At 55.3% G+C, this 27,939-nt stretch overlaps 1 protein-coding gene across 2 annotated transcripts; it reads left to right on the top strand.

The window, feature by feature from the left end:
- The first annotated feature begins 4,066 nt into the window (after nt 1-4,066).
- LOC103056926 (acidic leucine-rich nuclear phosphoprotein 32 family member D-like) lies at nt 4,067-17,541 on the top strand. 2 transcript variants are annotated; one of them, XM_088147410.1, is made up of 7 exons: nt 4,067-4,222; nt 10,816-10,965; nt 11,949-12,071; nt 13,336-13,531; nt 14,150-14,262; nt 15,138-15,192; nt 16,200-17,541. In XM_088147410.1, the coding sequence occupies exons 1-7, from the start codon at nt 4,169-4,171 to the stop codon at nt 16,277-16,279; spliced, it is 771 nt and encodes a 256-aa protein (XP_088003536.1). In that variant the 5' UTR covers nt 4,067-4,168; the 3' UTR covers nt 16,280-17,541. The 2 variants fall into 2 exon arrangements, with proteins under 2 accessions (XP_088003536.1, XP_088003537.1); XM_088147411.1 differs by lacking the exon at nt 4,067-4,222 and adding an exon at nt 5,961-6,426.
- Nucleotides 17,542-27,939: the final 10,398 nt, after the last annotated feature.

A 27,939-nucleotide genomic window follows, 5' to 3' on the forward strand; every position in this document is an offset into this window, starting at 1 on the left:
ACATGGATGTTACCTTACGTGTTGATTGTTTTATAGGCCATTTAGAATCAGTCGGTTGAAGGAGCCAGAAGCCCCAGAGAGATGTGCATTTTCCTCTAAGTTTTAGCAGATCCCAGTCGGCTTCATGAGATGCACAGAGCGTTGCTGGGAGAAAGGGGGCTTGAGAGACACGCCGGGTCCAGGCTCAGAGGCAGCAAAGGGAGGGGGGAGACCTAGTGAAAGGAAAGCTGAGAGGGAGGACCCTTTTGGAAGCACCAGAGAGAAAGCCACGGGGACAACAGACCTTCCTGCCCTGAATAGCTCACACACATCAGGAGATAAAACAGAAAGGGAAAATTGGGTGTGGAATCGATGCGGCTCCATCTCAGCTGTTCTGCAGCAGAATCCGCCTTTGCCATTTCCTTGCTCAAGGTGGACTATTCTGAAGATCGTGGCAGAGGCTCCCAGGGGGTGGAAATGCCCCCCCTCCCCACAGACATATTTTTGGGAGCTTGCTCCTTCCGAAGTCCAGTTATTCCTTTGCATCGTTGTCCAGCATGAAGCCCAGAGAGGGGACTGCAGACAAAAGGAAGGAAGCAAAGCCTATTTCGGGCAGATAAGGAGCCGGCGGCTGACGTCCAAAGGAGGCCCTGTAACAGTGCTGAGCGCAGAGAGCTAAGGGTGGCCGAGGAAGGGAAGAGTGGGCAGGAGAACAGAGAGAGAAGGCGGACGCTTGACCCCAGAAGCATCTGTGAGCAGCCACGATGACATCATGCGCACGGGGATGTCACTGTGCAAGGAATGCGACTGACGTCATCCGCATTCATCTCATCGGACGCAAATGACATCATGACAAGAGTCAGGCTGCCCGGTCCCAGCTTTGCTTCCGGGCCCACCCCAGGGGGCTTCAACTCTACCTCCTGTACTGCTGGATGCATCCCCCCCACCCATCAGTTTTCCTCTCCAGTGTGCCCCACCTCTGAGCTCAGGGATAGGACAAAATGTGTCCGGATGACTTGTCCTCCCCAAACACTTTGCATTCCCTAACCCCAGAAGCCTTCCTGAAAACCTTCCCCAATTGTGCTCTGTGCGTGATTGTCTTTCTGTGTGTCCTTAAATGACATCCATCGTCCGTTTTGGAACGGAGGAGCCCTGTTCTGGTCCACAGGGGCACGAGCATTCCCTCCTTCCTCTGAGCTGCACCACGTGGCGAGAGAACTCCACCACCACCCATCTTTGTCTTCACAGTAGTCCTGTAAGGCTTGCAAGGTGGCCAAACCACCTTCTGCTGCCTGAGCCAACTTCCGCAAACTCCCAGATTTTGGAAAGGACCTGGGAGGTCATAGGATCCTCTGGGGGATGGGCAGCATATAAATTTAATAAAATCAATCAATCAATCAATCCATCCATCCATCCATCCTAGGTCAGAAGGGATCTTGGAGGTCCACTAATCCAACCCCCTGCCCAGGGCAAGAAAACTCAGACCATCCCAGACAAACGGTTCTCCAGCCTTGGCTTGAAACCCTCCAGGGTTGGAGCGCCTGTGATTGGAGGAGGGAGGCTGGTCCACCCGCCTCTCACAGTCACGACACTCCTCCCTATTTTGACTTTGCCCTTTCTCTATAAATCTGTTGGTTTTGTCTTACCTTTGGATGCCCTGGAGAATACACCCACACTTTCTCAACACTTGCCCCAGGTCCACTGGACCACGATATTTCAAGGGCACAAAGCCCCACAGACCCCAAGAGCACCGGTTCAGGAAAAGCGGCATAGGGAATGCATCAGAGGACTGGTGGTGGCAAACACGCTTTGCCTTGTAAGGCTCTACTTCAGCCTTCCCCAACACGGTGCCCCCTGCTACAGTGAGGTGATGGTTACGGGAATAACTAGGGGCCACCATGGCTGGGAATGCAGAGAATTGCAGTTCATCGGGGCAGGAGCAACTGGGAGTTGTGTTATGGGTGAGAAAGTGAGTGTGGGGTGGTGGCAAAGGACCAGGGAGACCTGGGTTGGAGATCATCTTCAGCCATGAGAACTCCATGGGCCAGTCAGTCTCCCACTGCATGCCCAGGGTTGTTGCTGGGGGGTTAAATAAAAAGAGATCCCCAGTTACAGCACCTTGTCCTCCTAGACCAGTGTTTCTCAACCTTGGCTGCTTGAAGATGGGTGGACTTCAACTCCCAGAATTCCCCAGCCAGCATGGCTGGCTGGGGAATTCTGGGAGTTGAAGTCCCCACATCTTCAAGATGCTAAGGTTGAGAAACACTGTCCTAGAGAAAAGGCAGGACATATACAGTAATACCTCGGTTCACGAATGCTTCTGTTCACGAACAATTCAGTTCGCGAACAGCAGCGTTTGCAAAGTTTTGCTTCCGTCGTGAATTCCGCATCGGGTGACGAACGCGACCCGCGGCCATCTTCCCTGCTCTGACACGCGGTCGTGGCTTCCTCTAGGTGAGATCGCGGTCGCAGACAGACACTTGCTGTGAAGCTTTTTGGTGTTGCCTCAAGCAAGGCTAGTGTTCTCTCTCTTCATACTGTACTGTACTGTAATTTGTTTCATATTTTTGTAGTTAAAAAAAAATACACATGGTTCAGAACGGATTCACCGTATTTACGTTGAACCTTACGGGGAAATTTGATTCGGTTCGCGACCAATTTGGCTCGCGACCAGAATCGTGGGACGAATTAAGTTCGCGAGCCGAGGTACCTCTGTATCTAAATAAGCGTCATCTTCCCAGCTCAAAAGTTGGAGTGCCGTCTTCAAAGGGTCTTGCTCCCCCTCCCCAACCACTAACCCCTCTGAATCTTGTCTCAATTCTAAGCAGCTGCTCAGCCTCTTCAACGGAAGACAATGCGTAAATCAAGAGCTGGGTGGGGCGTGGTGGGAATGTCTGCCAGGGTGGGGCCCTCGGGCATCTGGAACACTTTTAGCCGCCTTCCCACTCCTGCTGGGTTCTGCTGCAACCCCAGAGCCCGCACCGAAAGCGAACGCTCAGCCAGCCTTGCTGGGCCGGTGGGATCCGCGTGAAGCAGACGACCACGCTGCCAGCCTTCTTTGGGCTGGTGGGGATAAAAAAAAGGTGGTGCCTGTTGAACAATTTTGCCCGCTGAAGGCACCTTGCATCCCCAAGAGGCCCTCCCCCCAAATGTGGGCCCCAATTCCTCTGCAGACTTTGGAGAGGCGCTTCTGGGTGAAATAGACCCTTCCTCTGAAAGAGAACCTGATTCCCCCCGGATGGGCTGGACATCTGTATCCATCATCCTGGCTTCAGGTTCAGTGCCAAAACTCGTGGAGGGCATCAGGTTGAAGATGTCTGGTCTCAGTCTTTCTCTGCTTGAGATTTCTTTTCAGAGTCGTGCCGAATTATTGCTTATATTGTTGCTGTTGTTGTCATTTTAAATGAGCATTTCCATTCTGCTCACTACAAAATCAGCCTCGAGGCCCAACTCTGATTCGAAAGGGATAGACGCAAAGACGTTACTCTCGATCCTGCATTACTAACAGCAGCACTCCGGAAAACATAAACCACGGAACTGAAAACCTGCCGAACAGCAATAAAATCGCAGCCCAAACACAATGAAGCCTCATTACGCAGCAAATCAAGGGCAACACACGATTTTTTTAAAAACAAGGACGATTCCTCGCATGGATCGGATTAACCACCTCACCCGATCACCGAAGCGCTTCGGGTGGGGCGCAGGAGCGAAAGGCGCCGTTCAAAAAGGCGCCCGAGGCGACGACCGAGCCGAGAAAGACGCCGCGCCGCGATCCGGAGCGGGGAACCCTCGCTTGGGACGACTCGCTCAGGCCCGGCCTGGCCGGGGCTCCCCTCTCCGACGCCGAGCCGAGCCGAGGGGCCGGGCCGGGGGTCAAGGGGCGCGAGCCCCGCAGGCCGGGCTTCCGCGGCGGAGCCGGGCGAGCAGGGACCCCGCGCCCAACGCCAGCCGCGTTGCTGCGTTGCGTTGCGCTGCGTTGCGCTGCGCTGCGCCGCGCCGCGCCGCCGCGGCTCTCGCCGCCGCGCCACCCCGCCCTTTGTTGGCTGGGCACTATATAAGGGGCGGCGGCAGCGGCGCCCGCCTCGACTTCGCTTCCGAGCAGGGCCGCGGCTTGTTCGCTGGTGGCGGCGGCGGCGGCGGCGGCGGCGGCGCGGGCTCCCGGGGCCCGGTTGGAGAGCGGCGCTGCGCCATGGAGATGAAGAAGCGGCTGACGCTGGAGCTGCGCAACAAGAAGCCCGGCGAGGTGAGCCGCGGCCGGCCCCGTCCCCGTCCCCGCGCGGCTTCTCCCCTCTGCACACACGTGTGCCCGGCCGACATGTTGGAGACGCGCGCGGCGAGCCAGGCAGCAGGCGAGGCGCGGCCGGGCCGGGCCGGGCCGGGCCAGGCCAGGGGCGCCTCCCTGCGTGGCCGGCGGCCCCGGCCCTCCTCGCGAGCAGGCCCGGCGGGCCCCTGCCTTCGGCCCCTTGGGGCTCCATGCGCCCTCGCGCCGCTCCCGGAGCGCGCTTTTACGCACGGACCTCGCCGGCCATCGCGACGCCCTCCGCCGGCCGGGCTCTGCGGCAGCGCGGCGGGTGCTCGCCTGCCTCCCGCGGACCCTCGCCCGGGCCGGGGGCGCTGCGGCCGAGCCCCGGCCCTCCCGGCCCTCCCCGCTGCGGGGCAGCGCCGGACTGGCCCGCCGGGAAGCCGCCGCCGCCGCCCGCGAGGTGGGGGACGGGGCCGCGCAACGGCGCTTCAGCCTCCGCCGCGGAGGGGAGCGCGGCCCTTCGCCCCCGCGCCGCGGAAAGGGGCCGGGGCGCCCGCGGCTGCCTCCTTCGCGCCCGGGACCCCGGCGGGGGGAAGGCGCGCGCGGGGTCCTCCTCCGGCCGGCCGATTGTTTCTCGCAGCCGAGCTTCCCCCCTCTTTTCCGGCGGGGGGGCGAGTGGCGCACGTGGAAATCGGACGCCGGGTTCGACGGGGCAGGCTGGAGGGGCGCGGGCGGGGGTACCCCTCCCCTCCCCTCCCGCCTGGGACCCCCGGCCTGGGGCGCGCGGCGGCGGCGCTCGCGAGAGGGGGCAGGCGGGCCCCGGTGGCCGCGCGAAAGCGGGCCGGCTTCGCGGGGGGGTCGCGGAAGGGGCTGGAGTTGTCTTCTCGGTGGGGAAAGTTGGCGGGGGGCGGGGAGGCCGCCGCGGGCCGCGTCGTGTCCACGTGGGTCTTTGCGGGGGGGCGGAAAATGGAGGCCGCCTGTGCTGCCGGGGGGGCGGCCGGGCGGGGGCGCGCCGGCGAGGCCGGGCGGGGGCGGCGGGGGCTCTGCGCGCAGGGCCCGCGGCGCGGCGGGCTGCCGAGGCGTTTTGCGGCCCCCCGAAGACGGCGCTCGCGCGGCTGCTCCCCCGGCGAGGCGCGCGTGGGCAGCGGAGGCGCTCCCTGCTCGGGGGGAGGCGGGGGCGCCCGGGGGTGCCCCGCAGTCGGGGGCGGGGGCCGCCGGGGCCCGGCGCGGGTCCTCCCGGCGAGCAGCTCCTGCGCGTCCCCGCCGCCGGCCTCTCCCTCCCTCTCCGGGCGCGGGGTGGGGGGCTGCGCGGGGCCGGCTGCGGGCTCCAGCCCGGCTCACCCGGGAGGGCTGCGCGGAGCCCCGGGCGGGGGGCGCCTCCCCGCCGCCGAAGCGGACCAGCCGCGGAGCATGGCCGCCCGCAAGGGACGCTGGGGGCTGTAGTTCCGGGAGGAGACGCCGAAGGCGCCTTTTCCGGGCGCGGGGGCCGCGTCCCTGGGGCCGCGGGCGGGCTGGGCGCGCGGCTGCAGGCCTCCCCCGGGCCGGCCGGGCCGGCCCCGCGGCCTTCGGGTCAGCGTTGGCCGCGTGCTCGGGCCGGGCCGGGCCGGGCCGGGCCGGGCCTTCATGGGGACAGGACGCCGGTCTCCGCTCCGGCGGCCCGTTCGCGGCAGGCCCCGGCGGGTGGAAGCCGGGTAAGCCGCCCTGCCGGCGGCACGGAGCGGGCAGCGGTCCCTGCCCCGAGGCGCTTGCGGGCTGCCGGGCGGCGGGGACCTCGCGGGCCTCTTCCGGCGCGGTGGTGGCCGCGGCTGGCTGCGTGGAGAGCGGCCTCCCCCAGCTGCTGCCCTCCACCCCACTGGCGGGGGGGTCTGCGTGGAGAGCAAAAGATATGGCGGAGGGCCAGCCTCGGAAGAGCCCCCTCCTCTTGCGCGTGGGAGAGAAGCCCCCTCCCCGCAAGGGCACGGGAGAGGAGAGGCGAAGGGCGGGCAAAAGGAGGAAGCCCCCCCGCGCCGCATCGCAGGGCTGGCCGGCCAGCCGGCCTCCCCACACGCTCCGAGCCTGCTCCTTCTTTCGTCTGATGCTGAAAACGGCGTGGGACCGTTGCAGCCGGCCAGCGGAGTTGTTTCTGCCGTACCGCGTGGTGTAAACCCAGCCCCGGGACTGACTCAACGACCTCTGAGCGCGTCCAGAGCATAACACGGCGCAAGGTGCCTTCTCTGCAGTTGCGCCTTGCGCTCGACCGCTCTCCCTCCGAGATGCTTGGCGCGGACGGGGAGCCCAGGACTCTGGCGGGGCGCTCTGCAGATGTGCCAGATGTGGCCCCAGCAGCCCAGCCCTGGCTCCTTGGAAAGAGGGGTCTTTCCTCTTTTTAAAAAAAAAAAAAAGCAGAGCTGAGACCCCGGCTGCTTTCTCCCAGAACATCTCTTGGGGCCAAAACCGAGTCCAACCCTTCCTGGTTAAAGCCAGAGATGACTTGTTTTGGTCTGTGTGGCTGGCAAGGCAGGAAACGGTGTAGATTTTAAATTTTGTGCACAAATGTGGTCCTCCAGACAGTTAAAGCAAGGGAGCGCCCCTTTGCAAACTGGCTGTGGTTTTTTTTGTGCGTTCTACACTGTTTTCCTCCTTCCTCTAGAGCAGCGTTTCTCAGCCTTGGCAACTCTGAAGTGTGCGGGCTTCAACTCCACAGTGCTGGCCGGGGAATTCTGGGAGTTGAGGTCCACACACTTTAAAGCGGCCAAGGTTGAGAAACACTGCTCTAGAGGAATGTGAGCAAACTGCCCAGCACCCTTTTCATTCTGTGCTGGCGCTCCCACTTTCAGGGGTGATGGCGGTGCCCCATTGCTAGGGCCGCACTCATGAAGAAGCGGGCCTTGGGGAGAAAGTTGAGCACCAGTTAAATCATTGGGCCTCTGCCCCTCAGATCCTATACACTCCATTTTTACCAGCAAAAGGGGAATGGGTGGTACTACTTGAATACACAATGAAAGTCAATGTTCTTGATTGCATTTCAGGGTCATCTAATCCCTGTCCTTCCATTTGCTACTCAGAAAAAAAATGAAGTGCCCAGATTTGCCGTTTCCTGGTAGGCTAAGATACCTCCTTTCCCCAAATTGGTCTCCTCCAGATGTTCTGGCCCATCAGTATCCACAATCTTTAGCTGGCATACCTTGCACACCAACTTCATTTTTAATCCGGGATTGCATTCATGCCCATTTCAGAGGCAGTATAATGTTTAATCTGCAGTTCTATACCTTTTTGGAGAAAATAGGATCCCCACGTTTTGTCTGCTTTGGGAATCCCAGCACTTTGAAATTGTACACTTCCATTAACATGCACGTTTCTAAATCTTGTGAATTTGGTTGCTTGCAAAATACTTGTTAGGGCAGCTTTATATGTTCAGGGAAACAGGCGTAGCTGAGAGGGGACGTAGAGGCTGCAAGAAAATTGCTGATCCTTCTCTGCAGGGCTGTGCAGTTGATAAGTGATTAAGTCTTTGCACTTTGGATCTTGCGTGTAAAAATAATTGGGCTTGAAAGTTGATTTCAGTAATTTCGGATTTTTCTGGATAACCCAGTATCCCTTACAGGCAGGCACTCTCCCCTTGAGAATATTAGCTCTTGACACCTCGGAGACTCAAGTTTCTAGCCCTCTTGATGGAATAAAATTTGGCAGAACAGAAAGTCTGCAGGCCACAGCCGCCTTTTAACAGAAGTCCATGTTGTTGGAAACCTGCAAAGCCATAGAAAATGTGTGTAAAATTGGTAGAATGTTTATGTCACCTGATCTATTCCGAAGAACTTGGCCTGCGATAATCCTGACCAGAGTCCTGCAAGGAGGGTTAGGGCTATTTGTGTTTATTATTTTAAGATGTTTTGGTGCTGCTTCTTGTTCTGTTTAGGAGCTTAGCCTGGTGGCCATCAAATTAAGTAATGGTGCACAGTATAAGTCCGTAATAACAGAGCAGTAGAACACAACCAAGTAAGGTTGTGGAAGTGTGTTGTTCAGCCGGAGCACCAATGCGTCTGACAGCCCGTCCTGGCAAGTGGGAAGGGTTGGAGGGTGGCTGGGTTCAACCCAGCGGGCTGAAAGGTGGGTTGTTCGGTCAGCCTAGGAGAAGAGAATTAAAGGCTCCCCGAATTCAGCCTGAGGCTTAGCGCTTACTTGATCTACGTAGGGTAGAAGGAGGGCCTCCTCTCGTTCATTTGTGCTAGCAAACTCACTAAGGTGTCTGCCCTTTAATAGCATTTGTGAGTCAGAAGAGGTGCTACCAGACACCACCTGATTTTTTTGACCTAGGTGTGTATTTGATTTGCTATGATTTTGCAGGTACATTTCATTGTTTTCGTGCCACCGGTCTCTCTTCTTGTTGCCCCCAAACGAAGGGTGGACCAAAATGTCAGTGATTATTGTCTGGGAATTAAATCCACTTGGTTTCTGTTCGTGGCCCCCTCCATCGGTCTTTGCAATGTTGCCAGCTCCATGGAGTCCCATTCAGGCCTGCTTGGACACGTGGTATAGCCCTCTCGCCTCGCTCGCCCTCCGACCGACTCAAGGGCTCCTGAGCCGGGGCCATTCCACCCAGCAGGGTCTCGTTCCCCGGCCGCCATGAGCTTTGCCTGCCTCGGCCTCCCCAGAGAGGAGAACATGCAGGCTCAGGAGCAACGGAAGAATGCGGTTGCTGGCACGGCCGGTTCGGCTGCATTGCTGCTCTGCTGCCAGATGCATTAGATCACGCCGGGCTTGTGCCACACAGCTGCTCGAAGCAGCACCGGGCTCGGGCGCTTTCAGGGAGGGCGGCCTGCGTGGAGCCAGACCCAGAGGCCCTCCAGGTCAGGCAGCTTGAAAAGCCGGTTGCAGGTGGGGTGTGGGTGTGCGTGTGCAAGCAAGCCTTCTCCAGCTCTTCTTGGGACCCAGGGGTTTAAACTGGTGCATTGCAGTTGAGTTCCAAAAGAAGCAAGGTTCCAGTCCTCATGGTTCTGAACACAGATGAATTGGGGGGCTTGCCCAGGGCAGCCCCCGAAGCCGTGCCTCCCTGACTCTTGTCTTCCTCCCCAGAGGGGCTGGGGCAGGGCCCTCTTGCCGCCTCTTCTTCCTGCCGGGGGGGGGCAGGCGCTCCCCGGTTGCTGTGCCCAGAGAGCTTTGTGTCAGGAATGGTGCGCCGTTTGCATTGGGGCAAAATGCTTGATTGGGACGTCTTCCCCGTTTCATCCTGTTTTCTCGCGCTGGCTGCCTTCCCACCACACACTCCACACGGTTATGGAGTTACTCCTGTTTCTTGCTTCGCCCAAGTCATGGAACCAGAAGCTGGCCCGGTGGGAGGGGTTTGTGCGACACACTCAGCCCCAAGGAGATCTAACCCTGGTTTAAACTGAGCGTGCTTAGACTGTGGTCTGGGCCTTCCGAAACGTTTGCTCCCCAGCTGCAAAAAGGAGGGCTGCTTTCAGAAAGTCCCTTTTTCTTCCTCCCTCCCAGAACCTCCCCCCTTTCTGGGTCCTGATCCACATCATAGCTGGCCCTGCTTGCGCTGAGCTCCCAGGGGTGCTGTGGGGCTGGTTGAAACGGGTCCACCGGCTTCCTTTGCAGGAGGGCAGTTTGGGGCAGCCGATGGGAATCGGCTTCCTTTGCAGAGGCGGCTCTTTCCAGCTTTGGGGCCGCTTGCACGTCTCGGCATAGGTCCCACAACAAGCTTGCAGGGTAGGCTGCTCTCAGCACCTTCTGCAGGGGAGAGAAAAGGGGCTCATCCGAGGCTGCTGAGCGACTGGGCTAAAGCGAATGCACACCGTCGATTCTGTCTGGCTTTGCACGGCCGGGTCTTAGACGACTGGGGGGAAGTGGGGCCGAAGAGGTCTGCTGAGATCTGATCGGCCTCCTGCTCCACCCCACGGGTTGCTTTTCAGGCCGGAAGGTCCCTCGCGAGTTTTTTCTGGCTTCTTGATCTGTCTCTTCTGCCCCCTATGAACCTTTCCAGCCCCTCGTTACTGTTCCCTGGAAGCACCTGTTTTTATTCCCGTCCCCACCAAGGTGCGCTTTCTGCAAAGAGCCACCATAAGTGGCCCAAGCTGTCCCCAAAGGCCTCCTCCTCCCACCTGGCGCTCTCCGGCTGCACAGGGAGGGGCCGCGGCTCCCCAGTTCTTCACTGGCCTTTCTGGCCAGGAATGCGAGGAGCCCCAGGTTGGAGTAAAGTGCCGCCTGCTGCAGCGAAGGGAAGGAATTGGCTTGGCGCTGGGCTGCTTTAGGAGAAGGGGGGCTGGGCTGTGGCTTGATAAATCCCGTGCTGTGGCTGGTGGGAGAAGCCGGTCTGTTTCTCCCCCGCGTAGCCTTTGGGGTCCTGGTGGCAATGCAGTAGCTGGTTTTCGTGCTGCTCCGAGTTGCTCGGTCCTTGCTGTTAAAGTAGCCTGGGGCTGTTGAACCCGGCGGGCCTTGGCTTCTGGGAGGTTGAGGGGGCTGCTTCTACCCAACCTGGAGCCTCCCTGATGGATTGGACCACATCCCCCCAGAAGCCCTCAGCTGTGCCGGGTGGCCTTCTGGGAGCAGTAGTGCCCAGGCTGGCGGAGGCCAGATTGGGATGGCAACATGGACGCTTCTACCCTTTCTAGGTGAAGGAGCTGGTGCTGGACAACTGCCGTTCCGACGATGGCAAGATCAGCGGGCTCTCCCCTGACTTTGAAAACCTGGAATTCCTCAGCATGATCAACGTCAACCTTCTGTCCGTCTCCAACCTCCCCAAGCTTAACAAACTCCGGAAGGTGAGCGCCTGTCTTGTCGGTGGGCAGGGCGGAGGGACTGTCTGCAAAAACCTTTCTTCCGTGCGTGTGTCGTGGGCGAGGGGTCGGTTCCGAACTGGTCGGCTGTTTCGGGTTTTGTGCTTTCGAAAAGCACTTTGCAAACTTTAGGTGTCCACTCAAGGGGAACAGAAATTGAATTTGCACTCAAGTGAATCTGATTTGCAGAAACAAAAGATGGTGCCTACCTTATTTTGTAAGTGGGCTGTTCACCATAAATCATTCCTTTGGCAAGATGCAGGGGGAAACAGGGTGGAACATCGGCCACATCGCTGCAGCCACTGCCTCGACCTTTCTAACACCCCCCACTCGTGGATGTTCCTGCCTGATCCATCCGTGCCCTGCCCAGAAAAAACCCTGTCCTGATCTTCTGTCTTCCCCTGCTTTTGCCTTTTGTAGTGTACCCAAATTGTCCAGGCAACATCGCCTGCCCCTCAAACTGGTTTAGGGGGGGCTGGGGGAGCGATATTCCTATTTGGGGAACCTCTTGGGTTACTTCCTAGGTTGGTTTCAGACATGCATAGTCTTTGGGTCCCATCCTGTTTGACATGGGTCATCTTTGCATAATGGAAGTGTGTGTATTTCTTAGTCATCAGAAACTTGATATTGTCATTTTAAAGTGTAATTTTATAGCTGTCTTAATATCTGCAAACTGCCTAGAATCTGGGAGGGTTGAAGCATTTGCAAAATTGCACAATAAATCGGTGAAAATGGTGGGGGGGTGAAGAAAAGAATTCTTGCCTTAGTTTCCCCATTTGCCTTTTTCTGATCTCTGTTCTGGGAGGCCCCAGTACTGGAGAACCTTACTGGGTCTTTGTGAAAAACCGCCAGGAGCAGCAGGGGGTTTGCGTTCTTAGGAAAAATGGCTGGGCCACGTAATCCACGCGGAGAGGCCTCCACTTTTGTTCTGTGATATCTGGAGCCGTTTGGCGTTTCTCTTTCGGCAGCTGGAGCTGAGCGACAATCATATTTCTGGTGGCCTGGAAGTCCTTGCAGAGAAAACGCCTAATTTGACGCACTTGAACCTCAGTGGGAATAAAATCAAAGAGATCAACACGTTGGATCCTCTGGTGAGTTGCCGGTTCTGGGCAGACCGTCGGGTGAGCGATTGGTCTCGCCTTGGTGTGAGGGACGCGCAGGGGGTTCTGAGTTCCAAACAGGCTGCTCCAGCCATTCCAGAATGGGCTTTGGGGGCTTGGAGCTCACCTGGGACAATTGGGAGAGCTTCTGAAAAGGTTTCATTTTGTGCACCGGTAATGTGCCCCCTTCCCCGGCAAATGAGACCCCACAAAGTGGAGGAGGGCCCTTTCTGCCCGCTTGGGTCTTGTGGCCCCTGCGTTTAAAAAATCCCACCAAAGGATTTTTAGGAGGACTGGGCAAGGGGGGAAAATGGCTGAAATTTCAAGCCTTGGAGGTGATGGGGGGCTGTTAGAGTCACCTCTGGTCCCGTTTATACTTTGCACAATGAATTGTCTGCACTAAAGAAAGATACAGGTAGTCCTTGCTTAACAACCGTTTGTTCAGTGACCATTCAAAGTTACGACAGCGCTGAATGAAGGGACTTACAACCTGTGCCCAGAGTTAAGGTGATCTGGACCCTTGGCAATCGGTTCATCCTTACGACCAGTTGCCAAGCGCCCTGTGATCGTGTAATAGCCATTTGCAATCTTCCCTGCTGGCTCCCCCAGAAGGTCAGTGGGGAAGGCTGCAAGCCCCTGCCGCCTCCCTCTCGCCTCTGGGGGCTGCCTGGAAAATCCAAGTGGTTCTGAGGCCCCCGCACACCCAACCTGCACCCCTGCACCCCCTCACTCCTTTCCCCACCCAGCAGCGCCTGGGTCTTGCAACACGGGGGCACTCACTTAACCATGGCAAAAAACACACTAACTACTGTTAAATACAGGTAGTCCTCACCTAACAACTGCATCGCTTAGCGACAGAAGTTCCAGTCCCAATTGTGGTCGTTAGGTGAGGACTACCCGTGTTTAACAGTTAGTGTGTTTTTTAATCCTGAGTCTCTAGAATGTCATGGATTTTGGGTTCACAGAAAAATCATGGGGCTTCTGCCCCAAGGGACTAGCAACTGAACCTTGGCATGGGAGAAGCGAAAGTGGGGGGAGAGATATTGACTGCAGCGACGTCTTCAAAGGCAGGCTACTGGCCGAGTGCATTGCGGGGAGGGGAAGAGACAGCCCTTGTGCAGCCCAGCTTCTCTACGCGCAGGGTGGGGAAGGGGGCCAGATCTCCTGAATCAGGCCACCTTATTTATTTATTTAGCCGCATTTATGCAGCCGCCCATCTCACACAAAGCGGCTCTCCCCTTCCGTCTCCCTGCAGAAGAAGCTGCCGCACCTGAGGAACCTCGACCTGTTCAACTGCGAGGTGACGATGCTGATCAACTACCGGGAGAGCATCTTTGCCCTCCTTCCCCAGCTGATCTATCTCGATGGGTTCGACACCAACGACAAAGAGGCCCCTGATTCGGACCCGGAAGCCGACGGGCTGGACGATGAATGTGATGAGAATGGGGACGGTGAGTCCGGCCTGGCTTGGGGAGGGGGCTGAAAAGGGGTGGGGCTTTGATTGCATGGCTGTGGCCGCCATCTTGACTTTTCTGACCCTCAACTCTTGGAGGGCGGTATGCCTTTGGGATATCCCTGGTTGTCTCTGTTGAGCCTGTTTTAGGATTTGAACAACAGCTTTTCCAGACCTTGAGACGCCACATGGCTGTGCCGCTTCACTTATTTGGGGGGAGGGCAGACTCTGGGGCTGCAGAAAGGCCTGCGGTGGACTCAGACATGGCCATGGGGTCCCCGGCACGAGCAAGGATGTCCAACGCTTTTTAATAAGGTGGTTTCCTGCATTGACTTAAATTGTCCCTGTTTTTGCGACCTTGAGGTCTAGAATCCTTTACATATAGGGAAAAGGGAGTAACTTAGCCATGCGCCTTGCGCCCTGCATGGAGAAGGCCTGAGTTTCCTAGGGGCCCTGTCTGACCTTTGCCCTCCAGATTAATTGGGAGTTTAGTTCACCGGATTCCCTAGCGTTGCACTTAACAGACTCCAGGAATCAACTCCGCTCTCAGTTCATGGAGGTGTAGTTATGAGCCAGTCTCTGATGCCGCCTCTCCTCTGGGGTCTCTTCCTTGTAGAAGATGAGGAAGAGGATGATGAGGAAGATGAAGAATTAGATGACGACGCTGTAGATGATGAAGACGAAGATGACTTGGATGGCGAAGAAGAGGAGAATGGGGGCGATGATGAGGTGGGTGGTTCCAGGGGGTCCAATCGCTCACCTTCTGTGCAATTTCTTCACGTTGAAGGATTGGTTTGTGCTCCGTGTGGAAGGTGCTTAGATGCCAGGCCTTTGCAGCTGCCTGAACTAAAAAAGATTTTTCCCAAAGCAGAGACCCACGGAGGTCTTTTTAGTGAGATTTGTTAAGATGAAAGAGTCTGTGCCACAAGAATTCCAGCAAGTGAACTGGTTTTGAATTTGGAGCTGACGTGTCTGGCGTGTGCACACCTTGACTCTGGTGTGCTAGAAGGAAGGCCACTGGTCACGTCTGCGGTTGGTTGTCTGCATAAAGGTCCCTTGAACCTAGAAACAGGCTCCTTGTGGTTCAGTTTATTCTCCTTCTGCTGGGGAAATGGCAGAGCTGTTCCCGCAAGGGACTCGCCTGAAGTAGAACTCCAGGAGACCAGCTTTTTTGAACTGGCCTGTCGCTCACTCTAGGTTCCTCCTGCCCTCGTGATCTTAGAGCAACTTTTGCAGGCCCAAAGAAAAGGCGAGTGGATCCCAAACAAGGTGCGCCCAGAGGATGTATTTCTTCTGTAAAATAAAGAAGATTCCTCTTTGATTTGGAACACGATAGCAAAAATGGCTCCCTGCTCTCTTCTCGGGGAACGCTCTGCCGCTAGGAGGTCAAACGCGTTCAGTTTAAAGCCCTGCTCAGGATGTTGGTGTCCTGTACGTAAGGCGGGAATTTTAGGTTCCAAAATACACCCTAAAAAACTGGGTTTCAGTTATCCGTGGATGGGCTTACCTGCTCGTAGATCCAGTGACCGATTTGGCTTCGCTGCGAACGGTGGCCTAGGGTGGGGGCTGACGTTTTTAAAAGTCAATGCTCCTTCCTCCTTCAGGATGAAGATGATGAGGATGATGGAGACGATGATGAGGATGACGAAGAAGAAACTGGTGGGTATATTGCTCTGGTTTCTCTGAGACGGAATTGTGTAAGGGTTGGGAGGTACCTTTGAGTTCATCTAGTCCAGGGTTCCTCAACCTTGGAGACTTTAAGACGGGTGGACTTCAACTCCCAGAATTCACCAAGGTTGAGGAACCCTGATCTAGCCCAACCCCTGTCCCACCAGAGCAGTGAATCCAAGTCCCCAGTTCATTATTAGATACCCCTAAGCAACCCACGATGGCTGGGTCCCTAACTAGTGCCAAGCCATTATTTTAACCATGATTTGATGGATAAATCTTACCCTGGGTCAGCCAACACACTAAGCAATGCGGTTTAAAAACTGCATTGGCCGGATTCCGTCAGGATGCATAACCTGGTCCAAACAAGCCATGATGTCGCAGTTCCCCTGTTGCAGTGAACCATCCCGCAACCGGTCCGGCTCAGTCAGCGGCCTTTGCTTAAACAAAGCGCGGCTTGATGGAAAGGGGCTGGCCTGGTTAACCATGGCTTGCTGAGCAACCGGGGTGGGGTGGGAGCCTACCGCGTGCGCTTCAGTGGGTTTTAGGAAGGGGACCTCGGTTGCCCAGGGCAGCATCGCTGTATCTATAACCCGTGCTTGAGGTGACGCAGCCTGCAAATGTACCGTGGGCTTTTTGAAGTTGGAAGTTCATCTGTCTGCCGTGGCTACTTCATGTGGCTTGCAACAGCCCTGGGGGTTCGGGTGGGGGAAGGAGGGGGCTGGGCCTCTTCACCCCACCCCACCCCACCTCACCTCTGAACGCTGATCTCGGGGCCACCGTTGTTCTTCAGGGATCCCCGCTAGTCCTTTTTCTGTAGCAGATGCAGCTCTTGGTCCCCTAGGGCGATCCGACCAGCAGTCGAGGGCATCTCTGCTGCCCTCAGAACATCCCTCCTGGCGTTTCCTTTGCCAGGAAGAGGGTCCTGTGGCGGCAGGGATAGGACTCCGGTTTTCTGCCTCAGCCAACCTGCCCTCCTTGGTCTCCTTTCCTTGCAGAGGTCCAGCGGGGCGAGAAGCGGAAACGGGAATTTGAGGAAGAGCCCTATGAAGAAGAGGATGAAGACAACGACGACTGAGACCTCCTCCTTCCTCCTGCTCCTCTTCCTCCTCGGCAGGCCAATCCGTTTTTTTGCGGACTGTGACTTTCCTGGCCTCACCGTCCCCCTGTGTGAGACTGTGACGAATCCCCCCTCTGCCTCCCGGCCACCCGCTCTTTTGTACGGCTGCAACACCCACAGTATATATTTTTTTAAGATGTAGAAAACGATAGGTGTTTCAGGAGAAGTTGGATTTTTGTTAGCTTCCCCCCCGCCCCCTCCCTCGATGCTCCTGCAGTGCACCCCTTCCTCCTTTTTCCACCAGTCCCTGATATGGGGTATTTGGCGACCAAAGGCTTACTAATTCGAGGGCAGGTTTGGTGAGCCTGCAGTGATTTGTGTTTCTCTCTTCCCCCCTGCCCCCACTTTGGCCCCCCTCCGTGACTGCCCTGGGGTCTGATCCAGGACGCATTTGGACACGGCTACTCCTGGTTTCGGCAGAAAAGCAGCCCCGCGGCCCCCAAGCCGGCCACGGGCACCCTGCTCTGCCAGGAGGGCTGAAGATGCAACTTTCTGGAGGGCACGTGGCGCAGATGTGGCCATCGGATGGATCCCAGATGCTGGGCCCTCCCTGCAGCACCGTGTCTGCGGCGATGCTGATCAGGATGTTAGGACTGGATTGTCGGTTGTTTGCTGTAATTTTTATTTTGCTTGCCTGCTTTTCTTCCCTGGTTTATTCCTTACTGGTCTGTGGCCCTCAGGAGCCAGGATGACTCTTGCTGTTCCCCTTAGAGTTCAGCTGGCCCCAAATGGGCGTGCTCCAGATGTGTGGGGCAGCAGTTCCCATCGCAAGCCACACAGCAGGGAGAGTTTGGCACCCGTGGGGGAAGCCCTGCTAGAGTCAGGATAGCAAAAGCAAAATGGGGAGGTTGTGTCCCCCCCCAAAGAACTGCAGTTAAAAAAGTGAGATTTCTGCAGTTGCGAGCCCTATTTTGTCTTTCTTTTTTTGTACAGTTCCGTACAAACCTGGCTGGGGAACGCTTTGCGCAAACAACAGAAATCTCACAGCTCAAAGTTCGGAGCTGTGGTTGGCGTTTCCTCTCCTTCCCTGCTCCTGGCCGATGGTGGTTTGAGATTTACGTCTTAGCCCTAGTTTACAAAGTCAGCCCAGATTTGGTCAAAACTAGTCCCATACATAAATATCTTCCCCTCGGAATTTTTGGTCCTCTTTTATATATCTCCTTTTTGTTAAGAAATTTGAATAAGACTTTTAATAAAAGACTTTGGTTTTTAAGAAGTAACTATGCATAAGATGATGTGTTAAGTTTGATTACGGGGGTTGCACCCGCTTTTGGGGGGTGGGGGGGAATTTGAGGGGGTTGGCCCTTGAAGGAGAGGCGGCGGGTTTGAGACCACGGGCTTTGTTAAAGAGGTCGGGATCCAAATGTCAGGAACAGAGCTGTGGATGCTCTCGTGTTTGTGCGTGAGGCTTCTGAGTCGCAGTGCTTACACGGGAACAGCGCATGAGAATTTGGAAGCCCCTTGCAGTGACTGAGCTCACTCGTTATGGGAGGGCCCCTTAAGGCCGGCCGTCCAGCCCTGCTCAGCAGCGCAAGGAGGTGGCCATCCAGCCTCTTTAGAGCATTGGTTCCACTGCTGAACTGCCCTCCCGGTTAGGGAGTTTCCAACAATAAGGCATGGCTGGCTTCACTGTGGTTTATGAAATAAAACAGCTGCACTCCCAGGAGCCGTGGAGCCCCATGCCACACCTTGCCAACCCCATGGTTCTCAGCTGGAAGTGGACTGGGGCATCAACGTGGCCTAAGGTGGGGAAGGAGGGGTCATCGAGGAGTAAGCTGGGGAGGCGGGTAATTCCCCAGATACCTTGCGAGCCCTTGAAGTTGGCTCTTGAGCGGGTGGGCAGATCTTTCAAGCCAAGCTTTGGTGGTGTGCCGGGGCAAGGACAGGAATGGCAACCCTCTTCTGCAAGAAGATTCTGAGGCTGTTCTAGGCTGCCAGGGCCTCCAGATTAAAGCCAACCAGGAAGCTTGCGTGCCACGGCTTTGCCCGGCCTTTCCCAGCTGCTGGTATTTGGGGTAGAGCGCCCCTGAGCACGGGCTTGTTTTGCTATGATCTGGTGGGGGTAATACGCCTGTAAGGAGGGAGGGGCATACGGCAGTGGGGGCTTGCTTACGCATACCCATTTTATGCACCCCCACAGGATGCAGGCAGGATTTGACCCAAGCCACGTGAGGTACTTGTCCTCTGAACCTGAAATGCCCACCAGTTTTGGGTTCTAGAAACAGGATTTGGAGCATGAACAACTCTGGACGCATCTCCGTTTTCTGGAGCTCTGAAAGGAACTTGGAGAACAAGGTGAAGCATTTCAATGCAGGGCTGGGTCTTGACAGGAGGGGCAAGGACTGAATGCTTCAGCTGTGCATCTTGCACAAAAGGGTGGTAACGGTGGATTGTAAAGAGACTTAGAGCTACCTTTGTACAACTTGCTCATCTTAGTTTCAATCTGAGTTGGGTTTAGCATGTTCTGCAAACTCGGCTTATGGTTCAACGTATTGCGCAAACCGATGGATCATCGAACAAAGCCCGGTATTCTCACTCCAGGCACAAGTGATGAGGCTCAAATCATCCTACTTAGGACACACGATGATGTGAAGAGATGTGAAGACCCGGCAGCTCTCTGGAGGAGGCTCTGGTGCTGGGAGAGGCAGAAGGAAAGAGAAGAGGATGACCAGCAGCCAGCGGGTGGGCTCCATGAGACGGGCGATGGGGGTACCCTTGGAAGGCCTGAAAGACCAGAGTGGGGACTGATCCACCTGGAGAAAATCTATGTGGTTGCTAGGAGTTGAAAACTTGACCGCACATCATCATCATCATTGTGCAAACCAGGAAAAGAGTTACTCATAACCAGGTTAAGTATCATGAACAGAGCCCATGAACCCTAAGCTTAACTACCTGGTGTGCATGATGTGCTAGGCTAAAAATACAGTTGGCTGGCTTGTGGTGCAGTACTTGGAGCACTGCCAGGGTGGCTGAGTCCACCCAGCACCTGAAGCCACAGCTGGCTTAATCATGGTGTACTGACTAAGCCATAGTTGGTTGGCTTTACATGTCCTGCTGAGCCATCATGTGTTTCGATTCGACTTGGCAGTCGCCCCTCATCCCACCCCCATGCAACCTGGTTCCATGTTTTCACTCTGGGACCTTCCCCTCCCTGCAGCTTGGCTGGGAGAGGTTTGGCCCACGGTCCCATCTTCCACCTCCTCCCTGCCCAGTGGCTGTTTCCATCTTCCCTAGCAAACTGCCTCCGACGCAGAACGGCAAAGCTGCCAGGTAAATGAATTTTGATGCTGAAGTTGCTGAGTAACCACGGTCTGGCTAACCCAGAGTTGCAGATCTCCATTGGCAAGCAGCGTCTTCCACATCGCTGAAGTCTGAAAGCCACGTGGTTGCAAGCCCTCAAGGCCACAGTGGGAGCGCCAGTTCTGGGCTCGGGTCGTACGGTGGCAGTGCTGAGGTGCGGCGGGCAACGTGCTGAGCGCTCCCGGAGGAAAAGGGGAATCGGTTGCTGCTGATCGACTGGAAAGGACCGAGAGGAGCCGGCACCATATCTGGGCATCAGGATCAAGGGACCGGCCACTAAAGAGGGTGCGAAGATGGCAGGGAGCTGCCAGCCTGGGCAGCTGGTAGCAAAGTGCTCCTTTGGGGGATTTTTCCCGTATGAGATTTTTTTTTTTTAAATAATGGGTGGAGGTTTTAGGAGGATTTAAAGTGGAGGAGTCCCATCCTGGTGGGGTCTGGGGTTCAGGGACATGTCTGGAGAGCAGCAGGACCAGCCTGGAACCTGGTGCAGCCTCCCTGTTGTGAGGCACATAAACAGCGTGTGGCTTCGGTTGCGCCGCTGTGGCTGTCATCTGGGCCCTTTTTGGCTCCCATGCCAGTGGACCCCCCCCCCCGCCAGGGGTTCTGCTTTCTGGAAAAACAGTCTTCCAACTGGACCTGGGGGGAACCAAAGCACCACCTCATTTCAAGCCCCTAAGATCAGTGGCCAGGAGCCCCCCCCCCCACTTTTCCCTCCATTGGGAGCAGGAATAAGTGAGGGGCAATGAAAATATTGGTGTGGCCAAGACCCATTGAGATGGTTATCTTCAGGGCCCCTCAAGAGCCTCTCACCGCATCCCTCTGGTGTCACTGCCCAGATGCGTTTGAACCCTGCTGGCAGGGATGTAGCCACTACCAGCTGATCTTGGAAAGCTATTTGGGGTTCTGGTCCATCTTTGGATGGGAGACCACCAGGAACTCCTCTAGCTGTAGGCTGGGCTGGGTTGCCCCCGAGCCATCCCTCTTTTCACCAAGGAAGTCCACTGATTTCCATGTGCTCAGCTTGACTCTCTAACCTCTTTTTTCACTCAGGAGAGGATGTGTTGGGGGGGCCGGCTGGCAAAAGGGTGCCATGCAGGGGGGAGCCATCTCCTTCAAACATCCCGACTGGGGGAAAGAAGGGGAAGCCCTGCCCCTCAGCTGGCCGGGGAACGAAGCCTTGGAAGGGGTGCACAATTTAGCGGGAGCTAAATTGCCCGGGCTTCATCTTTGGAAACTGGCAACAGGTCAGGGAAGGCGTGATTACAAGCGGGATCCCCATAAGACTTTTGCATCTTTATGGGCCTCTAAAAGCATTGCCCGCCTCGCCCGCCCCCCCCAGCAGAGACCTGCCATGTCCCTCAGCACTAAACCCTCTGCTCGCTAAAGAACAGCTCAACTCTCACTGAGGTGATCAATTTTTCATGCAGACGCTGCCTCTCAAGGACCAAGCTGTGGCATTTGTAAGAGAGCTGCTAATTATTAATTTAAAGGACTTGAAGCTTCGTGGTTTGGGGCAAGGCTGGGGTGGGGAGCGGGAAGGAGCCCTCGGTGGGAGCCGTTCAGTACATGTTCATGGCCGACGATGCTCTGATCTGGCCCAGGAACTCTGCGCCAGAATCCGAGGCTGCGTTCGTAAAACAACGTGCTCGCCCGCGAACCCGACTGGATTTGCGCGTTGCACAAAGCTTAAACTAGCCACCAGTGGGTGGGTCTGTCTAATCTCAACCTTGGGAAATTTGGCTGGCCGGGGAATTCTGGGAGTTGAAGACCACGCATCTTAAAGTTCCCAAGGTTGAGAAACACATGAGGCTCAAATGCAGAGTTGTGTGAATCCAAGCAGAGGATAGATGAGGAGGTCCAAAAGGAGAGACGGATTTATGGTGGACAGAGAGTCGCAACAGGTTTGGGGCAGGAATGCTGCCTAAAAGAGAAGTTTCTTCCCAGGAGAATCTCCGCTTCTCTGTTCTTCCTGCTGAGCTAAAAGCTGATTCTACCTCCTTCAGCCTTACTGAGGGAAAAGGGTGCTTAAGGGCAGTCTCTCAATCCGTCAGCCCTTCAAGGCAGACCAGACTTGGAAACCAGTGCCATACAGGTTGGAACTACTCTTTCTGGGAAGCCATAGTCACAGAATCTTCAAGTCTGAACGTGCGTGCGTGCACACACACACACACATGCACACCCCTTTATCTTTATGTGAACTGAGGAGCTTGTCTGAGATGTTTACTCATGTTACATTCTTAGCCCGGGCTCAACCCCCTTTTATCTGACAACAACTCCTGTCCCTCAAGGCCGTTCTCTCTTCCTCTTACTTTACCTAATCCAATCCAATCCAATCCAATCAATTAGGTAGCTTTGGGGCTACAGCTGTGGGATGTCCTGGTGGTGTCCCATCTACGAACTGATTGATTGATTGATTGATTGATTGATTGATTGATTGATTGATTTAACAAACTTATTTAGCCACCCATCTAAGGTGGAAAGGAACTCATTGGAGATAAAAAGGGTAAAGCCTCCCTGGAGTCCAGCTTGACTCTTGGCGATTTCATGGACATGCCCACCTTGTTTTCTTGGCAATGATTCCAAAGTGGGTCTCTTGCCTTCTTCCAGGATGGTCATTCAACTTCTCTCAGTAGCTTCAGCCTGAGCATTTCCCGGTGGTCTCCCATGCAAGGAATAACCTGTCTGAGCTTCTCCAGCCTTTCAAGATGACCCAAAGTCTCACTGAGTTTACATTAAAGCAAGTCAACTTACATTTTCCCCTGATTCCTCCCATTTCTTTGTCCAGTTTTTCTAATGCTCTGAGGAAATTCAGGAAGTCTAAAATCCAGGACCTGCGGAACTGCAAACATCCAGACACTCACCGGGGAAATATCTTCCTAAGGGATGCCATTAAAAAGCCCCTAGAACTCCCTGCCATCATTGGACCTGGGGAGAGAGCTCCTTTGAGCTGCGGGTTCAAGGGAGTGGGCTTGGGCAGCACTAATGGATGCGGGGCATATAGTGGGAACGGAAGGCTCTTTGCAGGAAGAGAGCGTAAATAATTCAGGGGCAGCCTGCAAGAAAGTCCTGGGAGCCGCAGAACTGGATGGAAGCCCTCTGCGGGCCAGGAGGAGATTAAAGGAGCAGTCGCCCCGCTGCAATACTCATAACCCTGGGAGGGTGAGGCGGAGGCCGTGGCGCAGCACGTCGCTGGTGAGTCTGCCTGCCTCCTCCGGGAGGAGACAGAAGCGCCGCAGCCGTCAGTCACGGAGGGGAGCGTGGCTGCAGGCAAGATGGCCACGGAGCTCCTGCGGGCAGCGGAGGTCGCGGCGGCTGCTGCCCCTGCTTCGCCCGAGAGTCCCGAGCCTCCGATCAGCCAAGCTTCTGCCGGTGTTCTGCGAGGGGAGGGGGCTCATCCCTCGCCCAGGGGTCCTGGGAACGGCCATGGCTCGGCGGGAGAGCGGGGGCTCGGCCAGCGGAGGGCGTGGCAAGGAACGGCCGTTTGGGGGTCAAGCCCATTTTGTACTGGTTGCCCCTTTCCGCAAAGCTGCCAAATTGGGTTTGAACTGGAGAACATACATACATGCAACACACACACACACCCTCCTCCTTTTTCCACACGTATACAGGTTGTCCTCCTCTATCGAGCACAACTGGGACCAGCAACTCGGTCACTAAGCAAAATGGTTGCGGAGTGAAACCGCCCCTGCGCTGACGATCTGACTTCAGCTTTCCTTTCCTTTCCTTTCCAGACCTGCAAAGGTCATCAATGCAAAGATGGGTGCCAAAGTTACTGCTTCATCACTGTTGTAACTGAGAGTGGTCGCTAAACAAGGCAGTTGCTAAACGAGGACGACCTGGGCAGTTTCGTTAGCAGTTTTTCCTAATCTACACCATTTTTGCAAGCCTTTTCCCTAATACAACACAGGCTGGTATCTTATTTTCACATAGTGTTTCTCAACCTTGGCAACTTTAAGATGTGTGGACTTCAACTCCCAGAATCCCCCAGCCACACTTAAGAGTTGCCAAGGTTGAGAAACTGGTATAGAACCTATCAGGGAAGCTGCTGAGACTCATTGCACTGGGCAGCCTACCCAGAAGCGCTCCTGACAGACACAGAGAGGAGCCTAGAGCGGCCCGGATGGTCACAGACGCTTCGGGCTGCCGCTCTAGGAACTGCGCTCCACGGGCAACAGCGGCCGCGGGCGGGACTTCCGAGGCTGGGAAAGGGGGTGCGAAAAAGGCGGGAAGGCGCCTCCGAGCTTTCCGCGCGGGGAATCATTTTAGCCGGGCTTCTTAAGTTACTACCACGAATCCTTTTAATTAATACTGTATCTAATTAGCAACAGAAGAAGCGAAGATTTTCCCTCTGCAAAGAAATCCCTCTCCTCCTTCGGCCACCTCAGCCGCCACGCCCGCCCACCGCTGCGCGATGGACTCCCTCCTCCGCCAATGACGGCCCGCGGCTGCCGGAAGTGGGCTCCGTGACGTCAAGCCGTGGCGCTCTTCTTGGGTAGGCCTCTGCCGCGGCTCCCTGCGCGCCTTTCGGGGTGGAGAACCCGCTGGCCCGGCTTGGCGGAGCGGGCATCTGCACGTGGCTGGACCCCCACCGCCGCTCAGGAATCGGGGAGGCCCTTCTGTTCGCGCGAGAATTGCAGCCTGTCCCAAATTTGGCGGCTTCAAGACGTGGACTATAACTCCCAGAATTCAACTCAAGTCAAGCTGGCTGGGGAATTCTGGGAGTTGGAGTCCACACGTCTTGAAGCCGCCCAACACTGGCCCGACACAACGTCTTCCCACGTTCCAGCCTCATTTGCCTTTGAGGGCGACGGTACCTTTCCGCCCCCAGTGTGTCCTCCTGTCCCGCCTCCCGGGGACCAAGCATGGTGGAGGGGCCAGGCTCGGGACGGCCGGCCGGGCGTTGGGTCCGGGGTCTGGGTCTGCGCGTCTGTCCGGACCTGGGCTGTGAAGGGTGGCCGACCCGAGGGAGGCCCTCGAGGCCGCTTAGGCGAGTTCTTGCCTGTGCGCATGCGCCGCCTGCTCCTGTCTGTGTCTGTGTGCGCCCCCCCCCCCATTGATTGATTTATTGGCAGGACTTAGAGCAGGGTTCCTCAACCTCTGCCACTTTAAGATGGGTGGACTTCAACTCCCAGAATTCCCCAGCCAGCATGGCTGGCTGGGGAATTCTGGGAGTTGAAGTCCACCCATCTTCAAGCGGCCAAGGTTGAGGAACCCTGACTTAGAGGGCCGCCTGTCTCATTACAAGGATTCTAGGCAGCTCAGCACAAGCCATAAGAAACAGAGCTGAAAACAACAGGGAGTCCCGGGGTTAGGAGCGCCCGGTTTACGGTTGACCCATAGTGAAGAGCGGCACCTATCGTAGCAAGATTCGGGTTAAACACACAACGGTTCGAGTTCATTACGCAACGCTACTTCTGCAGCATTGTGCCATCGTGCTGTTCTGGCTTGCGTACAAGCTCGACTTAAGGACAGACCTTGGGAACGGAACCCGTTCTTAAGCAGGGACTCCCTGTGCCCTTTCCCCCCGGGCACCCAGCTCAGTCCCCATCCTGCCCCAGTGCTAGGGGGAGAGCCAGGCCCGTAGCCCTCCAGAAGGCCAAATGGGGAGGCAAAAGGGCTGGGGCGGCCACCAAGAGGTCCCATCAGGTGGGAACGTGTAAGGGAACATTTAACATTTGTGTTAACAGTTAAGTCTGTGTGTGAGCGCGTGCACACACCCCCCTCCTCATCCCTAGTCCGCGTGTGTGTGTGTGTGTGTGAGGATTTTGAGGACTTGTTCCCTTTCCCTCAGTGATCCCGAATGCAACAGCGAAATGAGATTTCAGGGGATATTTTTAGACTCACTCCCCCATCACCCTGGATTTCCCTGAGTCTCAATCTCATTATTTTTATTATTATTAGATTTTTATTCTGCCTTTTTAAATACATTTTGGTCAACACAAGGCGGTGAACATACCTAATATTCCTGCCTCCCATTTTCCCCAGAACAACAACCCTGTGAGGTGGGCTGGGCTGAGAGAGAGCAGAACTCACAGCCTCCTGGTTTCTCGGCCAGCCCCTTCACCGCTACGCCAAATTGGCTCTCATTTAGCCAGTGCTCTAACTGAAACTGTAAGTTACCAAGGAACAATACATAAATACATTTTAAAAGTACCACCTCCATGAAGCCAGGGATTACTATCAGGTTTCAGCTGAACCTGCCAGAAATTTGTCTGGCAAAGCCCCATGCCATCAGAAACCAGTTATTTAGTAAGGCAAATTCACCAAATAGAGATCCAAGCATAGATGGCATGGCTGAAAAAGAAGAAGAATCTGAATTTCATTTTGTGAAAGGCCTACAGGCAAAGCAAGTCCTGCAGCATTTAAAACCTATCTTGCTAAACTAAAAAGGGAAGAGCCCTCATAAAACCTTTACAATGGCCACCCAAACCCTAGCTTCAAAATAAATAAAAGAAGGGGGGGGGGAGTTGGAGACACTGCTCATAGCTCTCAGATAGCCAGCTGCAGGACCCCTATTTCAAAATAAACTCAACTAGGCTAGCAAAAAGGAAAGGGCACCACCAGGTATAGCAATAGCAATAAAATCTGAAACCAGTTTTTAACTAAATGTTTCCCAAAACAAATACATTCTACTGCAGCCACAGCATCACGGTTGTTATATCTAAACTTGCAAGTGGGGGTGTGCTCTAATACAATACCTCTGATGAAAATAATAGCATCTCAGCTCTTATGTCATTTTCTTCCTCTGAACCTGTTGTGAAGTGTAAAGAAGAAACTAAAGCAAAACAGAACTATTTTGCCCCCTAAATACAGTGTCTGTTAGAGCTTCAGGCTTCCCAAATGTTTCTCTCCCTTCTCATTTGATCCAGGTCTTGTCTCCAAGCCACTCACTGCTTAAGTTTAATAGGACCCCCGTGCTTTCCCCCTAATCCTCTCTTCTCCCCTAACTCTGTTTGGATGGAATTTGAGAAGGTTTCTAATCAGTGTCCCAAGTGTCCCAGCTGCCTTAATTGGATAGTTACAACAGCCCTCCCCCCAAAAATCTCCCAGTGTCATGGAGACATTATTTCTGTTTCCCCAGCCAGCTTGTTAGACTGGGCGAGCGCTTGCTGTTCATTCACGGGGTTGGCACACAAGCCTGGAACATACACGCTGTAAGCTAGGAGGAACGGAATAGTGTTGGTTCTCCTTTTGCACCCCCACACCTTGCTCTCTAGCCCAGGCGTGTGGTAACACTTTCCAGCAGACAACATGAATGCCTCCGACTGCTGGGCCAGGGCTCTATGTCCATCCACACCAGAGGAGGGATTCCCATGCCGCCCTCTCCCACCATGCTGCGGGTTGCTACCAACAAAATCACATGGAATTTTGTATGAGGAGCTCAGCCTGCAATACAGGTAGTCCTCAGGTTCTGATGGCAATTGGGACCAGGATTGTCGCTAAGCAATGCAGTCATATAAAGCATAACATCACGTGACCACAGCGCTTAGCAACAACAATCCCAGCAGTCCCAGTTGCTATCGTAACCCCAAGACGTGTGAGCCGTTAAGCAGGAAGCAGTGGGAGTCCCAGGTAAGGAGCGTGGGAGTCCCATGGGAGGGTTGCCATGCGGGGGGAGATCCAGCGCAGGCTGTGCATGAACCCAGGGAGGCCAGGGGGAAGGAGGGAGCCGTGCGAGTGCAGGGAGGCTGGAGTGGATTTACTGGAGCGACTTGCAACCTTCCCTGCCAGTTTCCCTGTTGACTTTGCTTGTGGGAAGCCAGCAGGGAAGGTCGCAAATGGCGATCATGTAACTGCGGGATGCTGCAACCATCGTAAATGTAAGCTGGTTGCCAAGTGCCTGAATTATGATCATATGACTGCAGGAGTGGTGCAATGGCCGGAACTTTGAGGACTGGTCGTAAGTACCAATCGTTCAGTGCCATTGCAGTAAGTGAGGACTAGCTGTGTTGCCATCATAACTTTGTGTCCAATATTTATTTTAGAGTAAGTAGCAAATGGTACAGTTACAGAGCAGCTGGCTCCCTACATCCAGAAATGCCAGTGTTGGGCAAATACAGTGGGGCAAAAAAGTATTTAGTCAGCCACCAATTGTGCAAGTTCTCCCACTTAAAAAGATGAGAGAGGCCTGTAATTTTCATCATAGGTATACCTCAACTATGAGAGACAAAATGGGGGAAAAAATCCAGAAAATCACATTGTCTGATTTTTAAAGAATTTATTTGCAAATCATGGTGGAAAATAAGTATTTGGTCAATATCAAAAGTTCATCTCAATACTTTGTTATATATCCTTTGTTGGCAATGACAGAGGTCAAA

Source organism: Python bivittatus, unplaced genomic scaffold, assembly GCF_059951505.1.
Source record: "Python bivittatus isolate LINGU-HERP-01145 unplaced genomic scaffold, Pbiv_v1 ctg000500_np1212, whole genome shotgun sequence".
Taxonomy (NCBI): Eukaryota; Metazoa; Chordata; class Lepidosauria; order Squamata; family Pythonidae; genus Python; species Python bivittatus.